The sequence below is a fragment of the Liolophura sinensis genome, chromosome 9, assembly GCF_032854445.1.
Source record: "Liolophura sinensis isolate JHLJ2023 chromosome 9, CUHK_Ljap_v2, whole genome shotgun sequence".
Lineage (NCBI taxonomy): Eukaryota > Metazoa > Mollusca > Polyplacophora > Chitonida > Chitonidae > Liolophura > Liolophura sinensis.
In genome coordinates this window covers 23,766,808-23,783,907 of record NC_088303.1, presented here as the reverse complement: position 1 = coordinate 23,783,907, position 17,100 = coordinate 23,766,808, and the positions used below count along the sequence as shown (strand labels likewise).

The window sequence follows — 17,100 nt, the reverse complement described above, 5'->3', positions numbered from 1 at the left end:
CCAGGGCAACCCGCCCATATTCACTCAAGAGAAGAACTATGCTCATTTTACCCCCAGATCTACCGCAGTCAGGCTTAAAAGCTAGATTTAATGCGCGTAGCATAGATGACACGAACAAAGGAATTGCTGATTGCTGATGCTCACATTATTTACTCACAAATATTTAGCTCCAGTGTTCTATTTGCCTCAATTTATAATGTCCGCGTTGGACACAAGTCAGCAAGTAACAGGGCGAAGGAAAAAGAAGAGAATAAAAAGGAAAAAAAAAGAGTAATGCATTTGCTTGTATATATTTAATAAAAAATTGAATGATTACAAATATGGCAGTAATATCAGTGCATATTATCACAAATTCTCACACACTGTTTCCGTTACAAGTACAACATGAATGATTCTCTGCAAAAAACCTCAAAAGTACTGTTGGATATATCAGATACATGGCTGTACGAAGAGTTAATGAAAAGTTTACTGTTTCTCATGGTTGCATGCAGATGGGAAAAAATGACAGGCTAAGCCGATGACTGGTTAATGTTCTCAAGGAAATCACCCGAAGAGAGTTGTTGTTTAATTTTATCATTGGCACAGGTTATTTGCCGTTCCGCAGAAATACTCCAGGTAATTCTCTCTTGTTACCTCTTAAAGGCATGAAATACGTTGCCAATTGATTCACAAACTGGGTCCATACAGCAACTCAAACACATTCTAAATAACTTCCTTAGTGGCGAACAGTTGATCTCCAGCCATTTCAGGTAGGGTGTGATGTACCAGATGTGGTAGAAGGCCGTCTCAGCGAAGATACAACCCCAGTTCATGGCGATGCAGATTCCACAACAGAGAGTGGCGATGTTGTAACACAGCTGTTTCCAGAGAGTGAAACATTTGTAAGTGAACTTCCAGACACAGTCCATGGAACGGATTCCTTCCGGCTCGGCCAGCACATCTTCAAAGGCCACCTGAAAATAGATCCGAGATATAATTTAATGAGTTATTGGAGAATTTTGTTTTCAGTTCTTTTATTGATTTGATGTTTTTTTTAAACTCTGTACTCAACAACGTTTCTCTTATTTGACGGCACTAAGGTGCACATGTGGATGGTACCAGATTGCTCGGAGTAAACCACCGACCTTTCCTGTTTTTTTTTTACGTCTATGTAAGGTTCTCTTCACCGATACATATGTGAAAAAAGTGGAAGACAGATGAAATAGATGTCATTTAGCACCCATAAGTTGAGGCAACAATAAATTTTAGTTAAAGTTTTCTGTAGATACACATAAAATCAACCTTGGGAAAGAATTGTTTTTCTAATCCTTAAGGGGGCGTCCGTGGCTCAGTTGGTTAGCGCGCTAGCGCAGCGCAATGACCCTGGAGCCTCTCACTAATGCGGTCGCTGTGAGTTCAAGTCCAGCTCACTCTGGCTTCCTCTCCGGCCGTACGTGGGAAGGCAACCTGCGGATGGTTCTGGGTTTTCACCGGTCTTTGCCCGGTTTCCTCCTATCATAATGCTTGGCCGCCGTCGAATAAGTGAAATGTTATTGAGTACGGCGTAAAACACCAATCAAATAAATAAATCAAATAAGTCTGTGTCGAAACACTGAACTGTGTCGTCGGCCTAATCACGCGGAATTTTTCTTGATGCCCCTTTTATGATTGGTCGGATATAACTGGCGGCACTAAACTTTTCGAGTTTCCGTAAACGACATCAATAATGCGATTATTAAGAAACAACGGGGTTGAATATGCCGTTCAACAGGTTGACTTGAAATGTTACATCAGTTAATGTGGAAAGCTTTTTTTCTGACTGACGTATTTTTTTTTTACAATTTATGGAAAAAAATGATTGTGGCTGTTTTATTGCTCTCGACAGACAAACACTAGCGTGTCGCTTGTATTTCCAGTGGCAGCAAGCCAAATCGACCGGCTATGTATATACATTCCGCCAATTTCCAAGTGTCACAGGCGTATGCTCATTCCGTCAACTTTCAACGTGTCATATACTTAAAAGGCTTAAACAATTTTTGTTTAACACACGTTCTTTGCAAATATTACGCGGACCTGATTAAAGTTAAAATACTGTAAGATTCTGTCTTTTTAAAAAGTTTTTTGATTTCTTACCTGGATATGGCTGTTGATGTCATTGGGGTCTCGCATCTGTAAATCAAGATCTGCCATGATGTTGTTGTTGTCGCAAAAACCGTTGCACGAGTAATGGTGCTTAGACCAAATTTGAATGACTGTTTGATTTTTCCTGGACGTTTATAAACCAACATACCTGCATAAGCTCTACAGGGTTCATGATGACGTAACAAAGGCTCATTAACGAGGCCCAGCCATTGATTATTACGAGCCCGAACAAGACGCGCGGATTTGAAGGCCAACAGTGTCCACATATCATTGTTAATGGTCTATTAAGCCGTTTCCATAGTACGCATATGTATGATTAGTTAGATCTGAACACGAGTTGACGGGATTACATATTTAATAGGAAGTGTTCATTTATTGAAAGGACGCATCGCTTTCAGGTGTAAAATGTGCATTTGAGACATAAAATATTTATTCTATTACTGACGGCAGTGCATACCTCAAAACTGATTGATTGAAAATCCACAATCCACAAATGTTGGCTTAGCAATTTCTAATTTAGTGTTGGGTGTTAGAGTCGAAGAGGAGACTACGAATGCGTTAGTAAAGGTGTTATCAGTGGGGTAGAATGTATGGTTTAACAAAAAGTTCTCCAAACTAAATAAACCTCTAACATTAATCCTCGCCCGTTTCACCTTAAACTAACTCGGACAGAAGAGTGACAAACTGGGAAAACCTAACCAAAACATATCATGTACTGTATAACAGTAACTTGTTCGCAAAATTTCCATATTAATTTGGCCTTTTTCATGATAGGCCTACAGGTACATAATGTTGTGTTACCAAATAAGCACACACAAACATTTACAACGTTTACCAAAGAAGCAGTAGGATAGATAGGCAAACCCAGAAGTAGGTCTATTCGCCAAATCCTCGGGGAATAAAGAAATGGCAAACATAGAGCATTTGCATAATCCAAAATGGCTCTTAATGTTTGAAAGCGCAAATAAAGCTATAGCTGTTATTAGATCCAGAGATTATTTCTTTTTTCTAACCAAATAGACACATACTTGTTGTAATATATAACATCAGGTGTGCCCATCTTCGGGTTTTACTTCTTCTGAACTGCATACTAAGTTTATTATACTAATTATCTGTGGACAATTGGATTTTTATTTTGGAATGAGATGATGTATAAGAACAATAGTTTAAGGTATAACGCTATAGGGTGTAGATGTATGGGTGTAACGCCGTGTGCTATGTTCCAGAGGTCCCCAGTGCATGCGGTAGTCCACTGCCCAGGCCTCCCAGGCTACGTCACCCAATAACGGATTATGGTTGTAACTATAAACACGGGAGGCGTAAGCCGGTCAGTCTGAATTCGTAACAAACAATGCCTAGGCTTAAGTGACCAGCGTTTGTTGTGTTGTTGAGGAGGCAAGGAGACAACTGTGAATATAAGGGGCCGAAACAGTTGGCAACTCGAACCATTCCTTACCTTCCTAGGCCACAGTCACTTCCGATTCTTTGCGGTTGTAGTAGAGCATATAACAACACAATGGCGGATTTAGACTTGGTGAACCGAGATCCCAATGATATCAACAATCATTTACAGGTAAAACAATGCTCAGCTCACTTTTTACCTGCTTGGGTTTTTTCTATTGTTTTTAGCTCTGCTTAATTTAGGTAATTTCCTTCAGTCATTTGTGGACTGATCAAATGCTTTTCTCGAGGCCACCGTTCAAATTCCCTAACACAAATAGAAATTGCATGTTTATTGTTTAAAATGAAAGGGAATTCTCCTTCGTCCAGCTAAAAGGTTAAATATTGCCTTCAAATATTGTCAATTTGAAGCAAAAACAATTGGTACAACAAATCAGGTAACAAAATGACGTAAATGAATCAGGCTTTTTCCCGTTTAATCTTTAAGCCGAAAAAGAGAACTATGCAAATTATACGTGGCATCTTTCTCGAACAGTTCTATCAGTTAAAACAAATGTACGAGAGCAATTCAAATGAACAACAATTGGGGAATGGGAAAAGACGCAAAACTGTAGAAGCCCATTTTCTTTCTGAAGAGCTTGTTTTATACAAATATATGCATGGTAATAATAATCAAATTACTGCCCTGTATAGAGTGCCTTTATTAAATAATGTAATACTGTTGAATGTGAATTAAATTGCAGGTGGCCTTTGAAGATGTATTGGCTGAACCGGAGGATGTCCGTTCCATGGACTGTGTCTGGAAATTCACCTACAAATGCTTCACTCTCTGGAAACAGCTGTGTTACAACATCGCCACTCTCTGTTGCGGACTGTGCATCGCCATGAACTGGGGTTGTATTTTCGCGGAGACGGCCTTCTACCACATTTGGTACATCACACCCTACCTGAAATGGCTGGAGATCAACTGTACACCACTTAGGAAGTTGTTCAGAATGTGTCTGAGTTGCTGTATGGACCCAGTTTGTGAATCAATTGGTACCGTTTTCCATGCTTTTAAAAAGTGACCGCAAACCTGTTAAACAAAGAGTTAAATTAAACAGCATAAGATTAAAACATTTCGGAATATTCCAGTATTATACTGTATATCTGTTTTACACAAAGACAGCTTAATTAACGCTTAATTAATTTTTGTGTCATACTTTAATAAAGGAGATTGTCTGTGATTGCAAAACCTGAACTATTGTATAAATCTAACTTATCTAACTGAAAGATTAACATGTAATAAACAATACTTTATTTTTTATTCTGGCATTCACGTCTTCTTGACATTGTCGTATATGCTTGTTGTATGCTGTGCTTTGTCCGGCCGTACGTGGAAAGGTTTGGCAGCAACCTGCGGAGGGTCGTGGGTTTCCACTGGGCATTGCGCGGTTTCCTCCCACCATAATGCTGGCCGCCGTCGTATAAGTGAAATATTCTTGACCACGGCGTTAAACACCAATCAAATAAATAAATAAATACATGCTGTGTTTTGAAAACAGTATATAGAATGAAATTTTCTGAAAGGTATAAGTGCCATGTAAATAATTGTAATAGGTGGCACTGAGATAAAGCATATTGCAACAAAACGGTCAGTTATTTTTGCAGGGCTTCATCCCTCTGCCCCTGACTTTTTGAAGCGTCATATCGGAAATCGAATATATAATTTCATCTCCAGATGCGTTTCGTGCGAAGACCATAATGGTTTCCTATTGCGACGACTTTATTACAAGAGGGATATTGTCAATTTTGACATTGTGAGTAATCCTTACTTGGATACATTGTAGCAATGTAGCGAAAAGGCCGTAATTTGGCGTGTACATATCTAACCTTTCAGCAACTGTTAGATCCTGCGTGCTGTGTATAAGGATTCAAACCAATTAAGGTCACGAGTTACTACTGCAAAAATAGTATGACAAGGTTATTATATGTACATCAAACACATTCACTCTGAGTTTCACCGTGACTACACTGCCCTTTTCAAATAAATATGGATGGAGTGCCACACTTGTCCTAATTGTGTCCAATTCCGCTTAACCTGGGCAGGGTTCGGATATTCATCATGTTAAACACGATCGCCATGTCAGCATTCAAAGCACAACTAAGATATATCCTTTGATTAACGACAGCGTGTGAGTTAGCACAGTATACAGTTTGAATACTGATTGAATTCATTCGCATGGGACATTCTATGTACCTTACAGTCATTACTAAAAACTGCTGGCAGCCTGTCCTTGTACCAATCTGTCATAATTTCATACTTCATATACTTTCACACACTTTCTTTAATGGTTTGTATTAAACGTTTTGAAAATTGCTGTGGTGATAAATGATCCGGAAAATCCATTATGGTTACCGGCTGGTATATCAATGAGCGTTTTAATTACTGATGCTTTGATTCTGAATTCTTTATTTTAACCGAGAAAGCTCACTGGAATACCTTGCCGAGAAGTCTGAGTTTTGTTGCCAGATTTCCTTTTACCTGAATGCTGTCGTATAATTCTGATGTTCTTGATACAGAGTACCTGAACCAGTGAATCCAGAATTTAATCAGACTTATCAGTCCTGAGTATGAAAGTTCAAACTTGGTACAGGACACACGAGATAATATCTCCGTCACAGTCTCGCACAGGGAATCCGATTATCCCGCTTCCACTGGTTAGCAAGTCATAATTGGTGACAGACAGAGTGACTTAAAGGTTAAGTGATCTTGAATCATGTTCATTGGCAACTATTTACCGCACACCAATAAGGCATACACATTTTGTGCTAACTCCGAAGTTGAAAAGCTTTGTGTGGGTCGTGGGAAAGTCCTTCATTTGCGTTCTAATGGCGGGTGGTTTATTCCATGTATTTTGGTTTCCTCAACTCATAATACAGGCCCCTGTTGCATTACAGTGAAAAATTCACGAATATGGCGTAAAAGGCCCAATTAAATAATGAAATGTCTTGCTATGCCAAAGTCCCCGAATACAGACAAAGAGTTACAATTCTACATTTGAGACGAACCTGGAAATGGTCAAGAAGCGTTTAAAATATAAAAGATCCCTGCTAAGGGGGTAAAAAAAGAAAAAAAAAGAAAAACCAAATGCCAAAAGCCATGCAGGTTTTCCATGTATTGATGGTTCATCGACTTCCCTCTTCTAAATAAGATTTATAGTCTTTTTATTTTTCGCATTTTCCCTTGAAGGTTACCCTCGAAATGTGCAGTATACTTCCGCAAGAAATAGACTTTAGAAACACGCACAGCAAAACCTCAATTTGCACCCTTCCAACAATACAATTCTCAGCTTAGTTTTACCACAATAGAGAGTTATCACTAATAACCAGATTGAACTTGTGTGCAAAAGAAAAGTGTTCAAATATACTACTGAAACATTCCAGAGCAAATAACGAGTTAGGTTCTGAGCTCAAGAAGAACGTAAACAAATTTCGCCTCTTTAGGTGTGGGTAATGATGTGAATCAGGACAAAATTCTCGCTGATCTTTCTGTTAGACATTTACAAAGTTACAAAGTTACAAAGTTACAGTTACAAAGATACACATGTTCTGCAAAAAAAGTTGACAAAGTCGACAGCGGAGGGTTAACCTCGCCTTTTGGCTAGCTACACACACCAACGTAAAAAATCCAAATTACCATTGCTATATTCAACAATGACATATAAATGTACAGCTGGCACTTTTAGCTTGAAACAACTACCAGTTAATATTTCACCATCATTTTCAAGTTATTTTTCAACACTACGAAAAGGAAAAGAAGACAAAAAAAAAGATAACAAAACACACACAGTGACGACATTATTCATTGAGCCTATGTTGTCAGTAAATTGAAAATATCTTTCCTCCAAAGGTTACAGATGGGAATTAATGCATCGTCTTACATCTGGATAACATAAACATTCTTGATGTACATTGTTCTTGCAAAGCCGAAGAGGTCTCCAAAACATTCCATTGATGTCTGTATAATAGACTTTGACGTATAACTTGATACTAACAGACGTGTACTGTCCATAGCACACAGTTTAGGCCTGTAGACTATGAAGTCATTCTCTCTCACTTTCGAACGGTTAATTAAATTATTTATTTGTTTGTTTTATAGTTTTGTTCTCTATTAGTTTCACATACATCTATTTTAGTTTTAATTCAGTTTATTCAGATGTAGTGTAGACTCTATTATTATTATTATTATTATATACAATGTAGAACATTATTATGAACAAGACTGTCGGCCCTGCATGTATGTTCAGGTTTAGTATAGCCGTGTATATAGGTCTTCACTAATTATAAAGTTATACTTTCAGTTTTACCAATTTCTGAGCCTGTACACAAATGACTGATAAGATTCATTTTATGCCGTATTTCACATTTCTGTCCAGTTTCGGGACAAAAATTACATCATAGATTAAACAACTTGCACACTGACTCTTTTCAAGATCTATTCGCCGGATGTATTCATACATCTATATGTATATGCATTTTTAATGATGAGATGTAACAGTCTTTGTGTACTAGGGAGCAAACTTTCAAATGCATTTTGCACTAGATTGAAAAAATTCTTGAAAGATAAATCGAACTATTTTTAATGGTCTGACATATACTTTAGGTTTATGTTTGCATTGCCTTTTAACACAATCATAGCTCTTTCATTTATTATAGGGTATGCACGATCTGTAGCTTAACCAATTTTTTCCATTATCACAGGGCTTTTGCTCAATTTTCAATCAGCTATTTTCTCTGTTTCGTTTGATAACTCCCCGTGTTGTAACATGTGTATGTGAATCTGGATTTCTGGATTTAAACTTTTAACCTTCGAGAATAGCCAGTGGCTTCGCTAGTTCCGTGGCTGACCCCTGTATATGGTAATACCAACTGTGGTGATTAAAGTTGCTTCTTATAGAACACTGAAAAACGTTCATTGCACGCAGTGTACCGTTAATGTATTATACTGAGAAGAATGGTCCCTTGATAGTTTGTGGTTTTGTTGGATATTCAAATCTTCTTTTTTAAGAACCTATAATTTTTACAAGGTAGGCCTGCAATATAATTTAGTCAACAACATCGTATCAAGCGCCTTACACAAATAATTTTCGGGCTGTCCACGTGGCCCATTGAGCGATGAAGCTTAACTAACACTTTACACTAAGTCCTAATCTCAGTGTAATGTGATTAGTGCCGTTACGATAAACACTTATTGTTCCTACTGGTCAGTGCAAAAGTAAAAAGATTGCTGGTTCGGACCCGTCACAAACAACGCATCTAATCAACCACTGTTTGTTATGGTGTAACGAAGGCAGCCAAACATGTGCCTATATAAAGGCACCAAATTGTTGATACTTTCAACCATTCCTCGACCGAAGCTAGACTCCTTCAACTCGGCTCTTGAGTTACTACAACAACAACATCGCCATGGCGGATTTGGACATAGTAAACAGAGACCCTAATGACATCAACAACCATCTCCAGGTACGTCTACATTGTTTCATTTCAGATTGTTCAGTTACCATAGGCTCCTTTTTGTCAATTCTTCACTCTACTACATTTTGCCAACCAGGCCGCTGTTCATCCCACGTGATGTAGATCGATGTGTCTGTATATAGACCTAAGGTATAAATCAAAACTTTTCAAATATTGTCGATTTAAAGCAAAAACAATTGGTATAACAGATCAGGTAGCAAAATGACGTAAATAAATCAGGCTTTGCCCCGTTTAATCTTTAAGCCGAAAAAGAGAGATGTGCAAATTATACGTGGCATCTTTCTCGAACAGTTCTATCGGTCAAAAACATGTACGAGAGCAATTTAAATGAGCAACAATTGGGGAATGGGAAAAGACGCAAAACTGTAGAAGCCCATTTTCTTTCTGAAGAGCTTGTTTTATGCAAATATATGCATGGTAATAATAATCAAATTACTGCCCTGTATAGAGTGCCTTTATTAAATAATGTAATACTGTTGAATGTGAATTAAATTGCAGGTGGCCTTTGAAGATGTGCTGGCCGAGCCGGAAGGAATCCGTTCTATGAACTGTGTCTGGAAATTCACCTACAAATGCTTCACTCTCTGGAAACAGCTGTGTTACAACATCGCCACTCTCTGTTGTGGACTGTGCATCGCCATGAACTGGGGTTGTATTTTCGCTGAGACGGCCTTCTACCACATTTGGTACATCACACCCTACCTGAAATGGATGGAGATCAACTGTTCGCCATTCAAGAAGTTATTCAGAATGTGCCTGAGTTGCTGTATGGACCCAGTTTGTGAATCAATTGGTACCGTTTTCCATGCTTTTAAAAGCTGAGAACAGAACTGTCAAACAAGATACGGACGAATAAAAACAAAACTGCCGTACTTTGGCGTGATAGCTCTGTGTATATCAAGAGTTCAGATATTGTTATTAAATATTACACTTTTACTTATATTTGTATTATTTAATCTGCTTTATTCATATACAGTATGTATATTGATTCAGTCACCTCATAAGCCGCTGATTCATTGACATTGTATAATAAACTAGTTATATAAAACTGTTTCATGTTCCTTTATGTTTGTGTATTGCATTACCTTCAACAGAACCATTTAAAAATAATTACCCCAAAACCTGCGCTGAGGTTTCAAAGCTACAGGACCTGCCCGCGCATTGTAGTTACATGTCACGTACCAGGTTTATGGGCTACTCTAAAAAAATAAATGGTTGAATTTAACAGAAAGTCTGTCGTGTGAGTGATGCTAGTATGTATTCTTTTTGCTACAGCAGATTATTCTGTTAAATTAAATGCACAAATTCTATTAATTCTATACAAATATTCTAGTAAACAAACAAAATATTATGTTGAATGTGAGTGACAGAATATCTTGTTATGATAACAGAATAAATCTAGCATGACTCACACAGCAGATTTGCTGTTAAAATTAGCAGATTAATTTTTGGGGTGTGCCGGTATATCGGGAAGACATAAATAAAAATCATTGCCTCTTACCAGCTATACAGAACAAACCCTCAGTGTATTTCAACACATAACGTGAATGAACAGTTGAGTGGTTAATTGCTTAACACCGCATATAAGAATAATTTACATTTGTCCCCAAATCACCCGTGATTCTCCTCTGTCATTGGCTGATTAAACCAGTTAAGATGTCGATATACACTTGCCAGGGCACGCCCACACCGGCTGTATAAATCATATCAGGGGTTTAAGTAATTCATACTCTGCACAGGAATCAGCATGACTTCGGCATTCGATGGCATTCCATCAAAACTGTCTGCAGCGAACGACGCTTGCCTAATTTTGTCAAAATATTATGGGGACAAAGTCGTTATCCGCGAGTTGCAAGGGTATTTCGGGTTTTAAGCCCTAGGTGTGAAATTTGAACATTTCAGACTCAGGGTTTAAATCCCTATTTTCCCTAGATTTATTCGTTTATTGTAGATGAAAAGGAGCACTGACACTTGGCAAATAACTGACCACATTTTACCAGCAGAACAAGCTTAATGCTTATGCTAAATATAATGGTGGACAACAAATGATCTTCAAACAACTTCAAATAACCATAAATGATTCTATGTCTGCTTATTGCCATCAAGATCAGGAAGGGAAGTGGGGAGGGAGGGGGGGGGCACGACGTTCGAAGCTTAGCTTATAATACCAACATCGTGTATGTACGAACGATTGGAAGGGAAGCGTATACATATGCATGTAAATGTATGTTCAATAATCGATGCTTGTGATTTCATTCAGTATTACTACTAGCGATTAATCTCTCAGTTTCTTGTCAATTCACAGGAAAATAATTTGTTATCGGACACATGCGCATAGACGATGTGTTGTGCGTCTTTCAATTGGCAGGAGACACGTGGAGCGACTTTAGACCCCAAGTTTCGCTGTTCGTGAAGAACTTGAATGACATAAAGTTGTCGAGGACGCCCCCTGTTGGTCGTTAGCTGATTCGATTGTTCGCTGGACATTCGTCTCCTACTAACAGAGTGGCACTGCATACATGTATCTGTACGTAACTCTTCAATGTGGAATTCAACATAATCTTACAAAACACACACGGAGGAAATATCCCAACCGATGTATCCAGGCTGGATATGTTCCTCATTACACCTTTTAACTTCAGTAGGCGTATAACTGTTAATGATGAACATGGTTTCAGGCTTATGGGTGGGGAATAAAGGCTAGAATATAATTAAGACGTACATCATAGAGAGGAAAATCAGAGCAACAACGACAGCTGGGAAATGGTCACACGTAACCATTGAAATATGACCTCTTGTCAATTTACCCCAGTTCGGGTTTTATTCGGGTTTATAAATTTTGCATAAATAGTAGCAAAAGACACGCCCCTAGCACCACGGCTTACGCAGAAAAAGGCAAAAGAAAATATTGCAGTAATGTTAATTGCGATTTATTACACGTCACTGGTCTAGAGTTACTCAAAGTGTTGTGTTGTCATCACAGTTAAAACACTTAACCACCAGCTTGAAAACTTTCTGACAGCATAAGGCTTATTCGAACAGATAACCCCATCGATACTGGCCTAGAGCTCTGTGTCATTTAACAGACAACTTGGACTATTTCGATTTGACTTTAACTTTTGCGTGGTTAATGTTCTCAAAGTATTAAATGACCACTGAGTAGAGGTGTGTGTGTGTGTGGGGGGGGGGGGTGCGTTGGGGGGAATTGGTGGTATTAGGGATGGATCGGCAGGTTGAAGGGCCTCATTATTCAGTTTATTTTAACATATACAACACAGGAAAATCTGAATGAACCAACCGCCATGAACTTTATTTGAGCCGTTTATGATTAGCTCAACAACATTTTAATTCCAACTGTAGAATAGCTCAGCAGTATAACAGCTAGAAAAATGTCTGTTTGTTAAAGATCAAATTACATTTTATTACAAGAAACGTGGAATAAAACAGTATACGTACATTATTAAGCATGCTGTGGAAGATATTGCATACGCAAACCGGTGTATAAATATTAATTTACATGTTACAATATACAGTATTAAACAGTGGGAACAAAGATGCATGTAACACACGGATCTGTGAAAATGACGGAGTCTCTAACAAGGAGTATGGGTAAACACACTCCATCAGCATGCTATTCTATAGCATAGTCTAATCATCATGCCACATTCACAGACAAAAACTGCCAGAAAAATCAAATTTGATCAGAGAAGAAGTCCGGACGTTGCCTTGTTGATAAAAATTGAAAAAGTTGTGTGTCAGAACGTTAGGGTATTGCGATGTCAAACAAAGATGACGTTGCAAATACAGTCATTTGAGGGTGATGTTACAATTTTTCCTTTCCCACTATTGGAGGTGCTGCTCCAAACGACTTTCACAAGTACCCGAAGAGACATCTGTTTAGCAGCAATTAACAAGGCTATGAAAGAAGTATTAAAACTAACGTTTATAAGATTTTTCCACAACAGTGTTTTAAAATAAGTCCCACAAGCGATATAAGGTAATACACAAGTGACTGAACGTATATCATCCGCAATGTGAGGGCCCTAACAAGCCATGGAAGATGTATGACTGGTCATAAAGATAACTCGCAGGAATGAGTCGGGCGATACACGATGGTCCACAAGAACTGTTGATATCTTATAGGGAACCCAAGCGCTTTTACAGGCGATTTTCTGTGTACCACAATCAAGGAACATAACTTGGACTGTTCCCTGTGCGACAATTGGCAGGCGATGCAAGATGTCCCATGAACAAGGCAAAGTGGTGAAGTATATGGTATCAAAACAACGGAAAGCGACGAAAGATGTTTTTCAGATTTCACAGGTTGTGATGTCAGGTGTCCAAACACATGCCAAGAAAGTAAGCTGTTCCACGGGCAATAAACCATTCCAGATGTGCCACAGATGATATAAAATGCTTCAAGGGCATTACAAAACGTCCAAAATGTACCTCCGGCGATGTAAAGATTTTCCACATGTGATATCAAATCGTTCCATCTGTGCCACTGGTCATCTAAGATTTTGCACAGGTAATATAAACCGTTACAGGTGTGTCACAGGTCATGTAAGATTTTCCACGGGCAACATAAACCGTTCCAGGTGTGCCACGGGTCATGTAAGATTTTGCACGGGTAATATAAACCGTTCCAAACATAGAAGAGACCATGTAATATGTTTCACGGCCAGTGTAAACCATTCCAGACGTACATTTCAGGTGATGTAGACTGCCCCTCGGGCAATATAAGACGTTCCATATGGATTACATCTCACAGAAGGTGTTCCAGAACAGACAACGTCGTATCATAGGTGGTATCAGACATCCAAACATATAGTGCATATCACAAGAATTCAAAGGCGTTCCACAAAAGGCGAAGAGTCTTCCACGGGCGATGAAAGAGGAATTCTAAACCATTTTTGTTAGACATTTCACCTACGATTAAAGGGGGTCCATCATTGGTGTAAAGATACCTCTAATGGAAAGTAAGCATGTGTGATTAATATAGTCTCTCCGACGATTTGAAATCGGACATCCCAACAACACAACATGGGACCTGCTTTAAAAGGCGTTCCACAGACGACGAGGATTCTTTCACAGGCGATAAAAGAAGACCTGTCTAAACCATTATGGTTAGGTATTCCACATGCGATGACAGATGCTCCATAAGTCGGGTGAAGATATTCCTCATAGGAACAAAACAAATGTGTTTAGCCCATATAATTCTCTCTGACAGCGCAGTCTAGCCACCGATTCTATTCTGTAGATTACATTTCGACAAGTTTATACTTTGTAAAGTTTGTAAAATTTATGCTTTATGTTTGAAGTCTGTTAACTTGCCCTTTACCAAGTTCATCCATGTTTTTACAACTTTTCACATTTCATAACCATGGCAACGTCCGGACACCACTATATGATTCTTATAATAACTGACATACTGAAATTGGTGATAATAAATAAGCAAATCTAATGTATCAAAAACCTGTGATTAAATTAAGACAGCAAAGAAAAGATAATGGTTTTGAATGTTCATAGCGGAAAGAGAATATGAATATATATCAGATATGTTTGAGATTATTTCCTATTCATAATTTTAACTTATAAAAGAAATTATAATACAATATTACTGGCTGATTTTAAAAGGATTCTGCGAACATAAAATATACTGATTCAAAGAGGCGGAGGGCGTGAAAGCAATTTAGAAGTCTCTGCAGTGAACATAAGATTAGTACATAGTTTGCATAAAATTTCAAAATTACAAGAAAATAATAAATTATTTTAGAAGGAAGCCCTTTCTCATACCACAATATGTGTATGGTTTTGATGAGTTAGTTTCACTTTCTCTCTGTTCTGCCTTGGGTCGTCCCTTAGAGCACCCAGAATTTCCGGGAGCATCCTGGAGGTTTCTGTGAACTGTTTTATCAAAAAATACACAGCGATTATAACGTTTGTATAGAGATTATTACACTGAGACTATCTCAAGAATTTTAAATTTTTCTAACAGAATTTGCCCACTTAAACGCTTTCCAAAGTAAAACATCCTAACCAGTCCTTTTTACCTTTAAGAAAGGTGAATAATTATAATATTGAATGGAGTTGTTATTGGAATAGAGAGTTTGTGAGGGAAGTTGAGTTCGTATTTTTTGTTGTATATTTATAGTCAGAAATGTTGTTCATGGCTATGGTAAAATCAAATGGCGTGACATCATCAACTACCAGAAAAGATATAAACTTTCATCACTATAAACTTACCTTTCCCACTGTCACAGGAAACATTTATGGTAGACTTGTACTCAAACATAATTTTTAAAACTTCCAAGTCAGTCTTAACATACCTTCAGTTTTTTCCTTGACGGGCTTTATGTCGTATAAAGCGTAAGCGGCCATGGCCACAAATGTCAGAAATATCATTTTTACTCTATGATCTGAAACGAAACAAACGACATAAATGCATGCTGTGTAACAAAATGAAAGCATAATAGAGTTCCCGTCGCCATATATATAGCACCTATTCATTACCGGTAACAGCAGAACTTAATGGAATAATCTCTGAACGTCCAGTAGCAGATATCGGTAATTTATCATACGAACAAAACAGTCATATGCCTGTGTATCTATGTCGAAACAGCTTGAATATGATTTACTATATTAAGTAAATATATTTAAATAGTTTGCTTCTGTGATGCATCACATTAATAGTATCTCCAAAGATTTGAACATTCCAACAGACGCCATTGCCATGATGGGGCTACACTACAGCAATCTTAAACACAAGTGACCAAAGTAAAATAACTTAAGACTTGCCTTAAGCTCGATGAAAAAGCGCTTTCAAAATTGAATTCGCGATGACTACCAGAGCTTTGTTATGTCTAGTAACATGGAAATTTAACTCTTATCAATGTTAAAATCACCTTTTTTCCGCTGTTGTCGTATCGACGTCTTGTGATGCTGTGATCAACACAAGGTATGTGATTATGATAGCGACGTCACAATCAATGACGTACACTGCTGCAGTGACATTACGTCTGCGTGAATGTCCGTTGACAGTCAGAATGATCCCCGTGTATTCTCGGGTGACGATATTTTGTCTGCAGATGACTAGAGAAAACGCAAAGACTCAACATGTATGTATCCAAAATACATGCATACAAATGTAGGTCCCCATGTAATCAACGGGGTGGTGAGACATTCAGCCAGGATCATAAAGTTTCTTAGGTTTAAGCTCGGCTAGAAAATTCAAAACTGTTTACCGCGATAAAATTGTGAGTTACCCTACAAATGTTTAATTTAATACTATCGTAGTTTTATTAGCATTTACATTCAAACATATTCAAGGGAGTTTTGTGATCCTGGGGCCATGTAAGGATTATCTCTAATTCGGTCGTGAGTTTAAGCGTGATTTAGATTATGCAGATGGCCAAGTATTTTCTCATTTAAGTAATTAGGCGGTCGGACTAAGCAGGCTTCGCTTTTTCTCCAACACGAATAATCGATGGTATTCCGCAGCGGCCCATTGCTTTCCATACACAGTGACAACTGAACACCGTTTTGACTTCGGCCCGCTCTCTTCTTGTGCTTCCGATGGTCGAGAGTGTCATATGATGCATTTGTATTTGAATGTGTACACTGTGTAACTGTGTACACTCATCTGGTGTATGGTAGCTCGAATAGAGCAGTTACGTCGACCAGTGATTTTCTCTGATCTACACATTTGTCGCGGAAGGAATTAAAAGGATGGTGTGTTACACTTCGCTAATAGCGTTGGCCCAAACGTCGATACGGTTTTTTTGTCGTATCGACTAGTCGGATTCGTTGGATGAAAACAAGACATACGCTATATCCGACGAATTCTACAGGCAGCCTTACCTGTGTAAAGGCAACATTACCTGTGAGGCACTTTGCTTGTTGCATTCTTCTCCGGACTTGACCGTCGAGACGTTTGAATGTATGTATGTATGTATGCTTGGGGTTTTACGTCGTACTTAATAATGTTTCATTCATATGACTTTAAGAAGCCAGCAGATGTGTGTAGATCTATACTGTGTCTTCTTCTGGCAGGTCGAGTCC

The 17,100-nt window shown here is 38.3% G+C and overlaps 3 protein-coding genes across 3 annotated transcripts; 2 read left to right on the top strand and 1 right to left on the bottom strand.

The window, feature by feature from the left end:
• Positions 1 to 629: 629 nt before the first annotated feature.
• On the bottom strand, positions 630 to 2,169 carry LOC135475721 (caveolin-3-like). The gene is made up of 2 exons (XM_064755654.1): positions 2,113 to 2,169; positions 630 to 953 (listed from the first exon to the last, which is right to left on the bottom strand). Exons 1-2 carry the CDS (start codon positions 2,167 to 2,169, stop codon positions 630 to 632), a joined length of 381 nt encoding a protein of 126 aa, XP_064611724.1.
• A 1,468-nt stretch (positions 2,170 to 3,637) lies between these two features.
• On the top strand, positions 3,638 to 4,589 carry LOC135475911 (caveolin-3-like). The gene is made up of 2 exons (XM_064755869.1): positions 3,638 to 3,694; positions 4,266 to 4,589. Exons 1-2 carry the CDS (start codon positions 3,638 to 3,640, stop codon positions 4,587 to 4,589), a joined length of 381 nt encoding a protein of 126 aa, XP_064611939.1.
• Positions 4,590 to 8,970: 4,381 nt separating this feature from the next.
• LOC135475720 (caveolin-3-like) lies at positions 8,971 to 11,502 on the top strand. The gene is made up of 3 exons (XM_064755653.1): positions 8,971 to 9,027; positions 9,538 to 9,832; positions 11,408 to 11,502. The coding sequence occupies exons 1-3, from the start codon at positions 8,971 to 8,973 to the stop codon at positions 11,500 to 11,502; spliced, it is 447 nt and encodes a 148-aa protein (XP_064611723.1).
• The last annotated feature ends 5,598 nt before the right edge of the window (positions 11,503 to 17,100 follow it).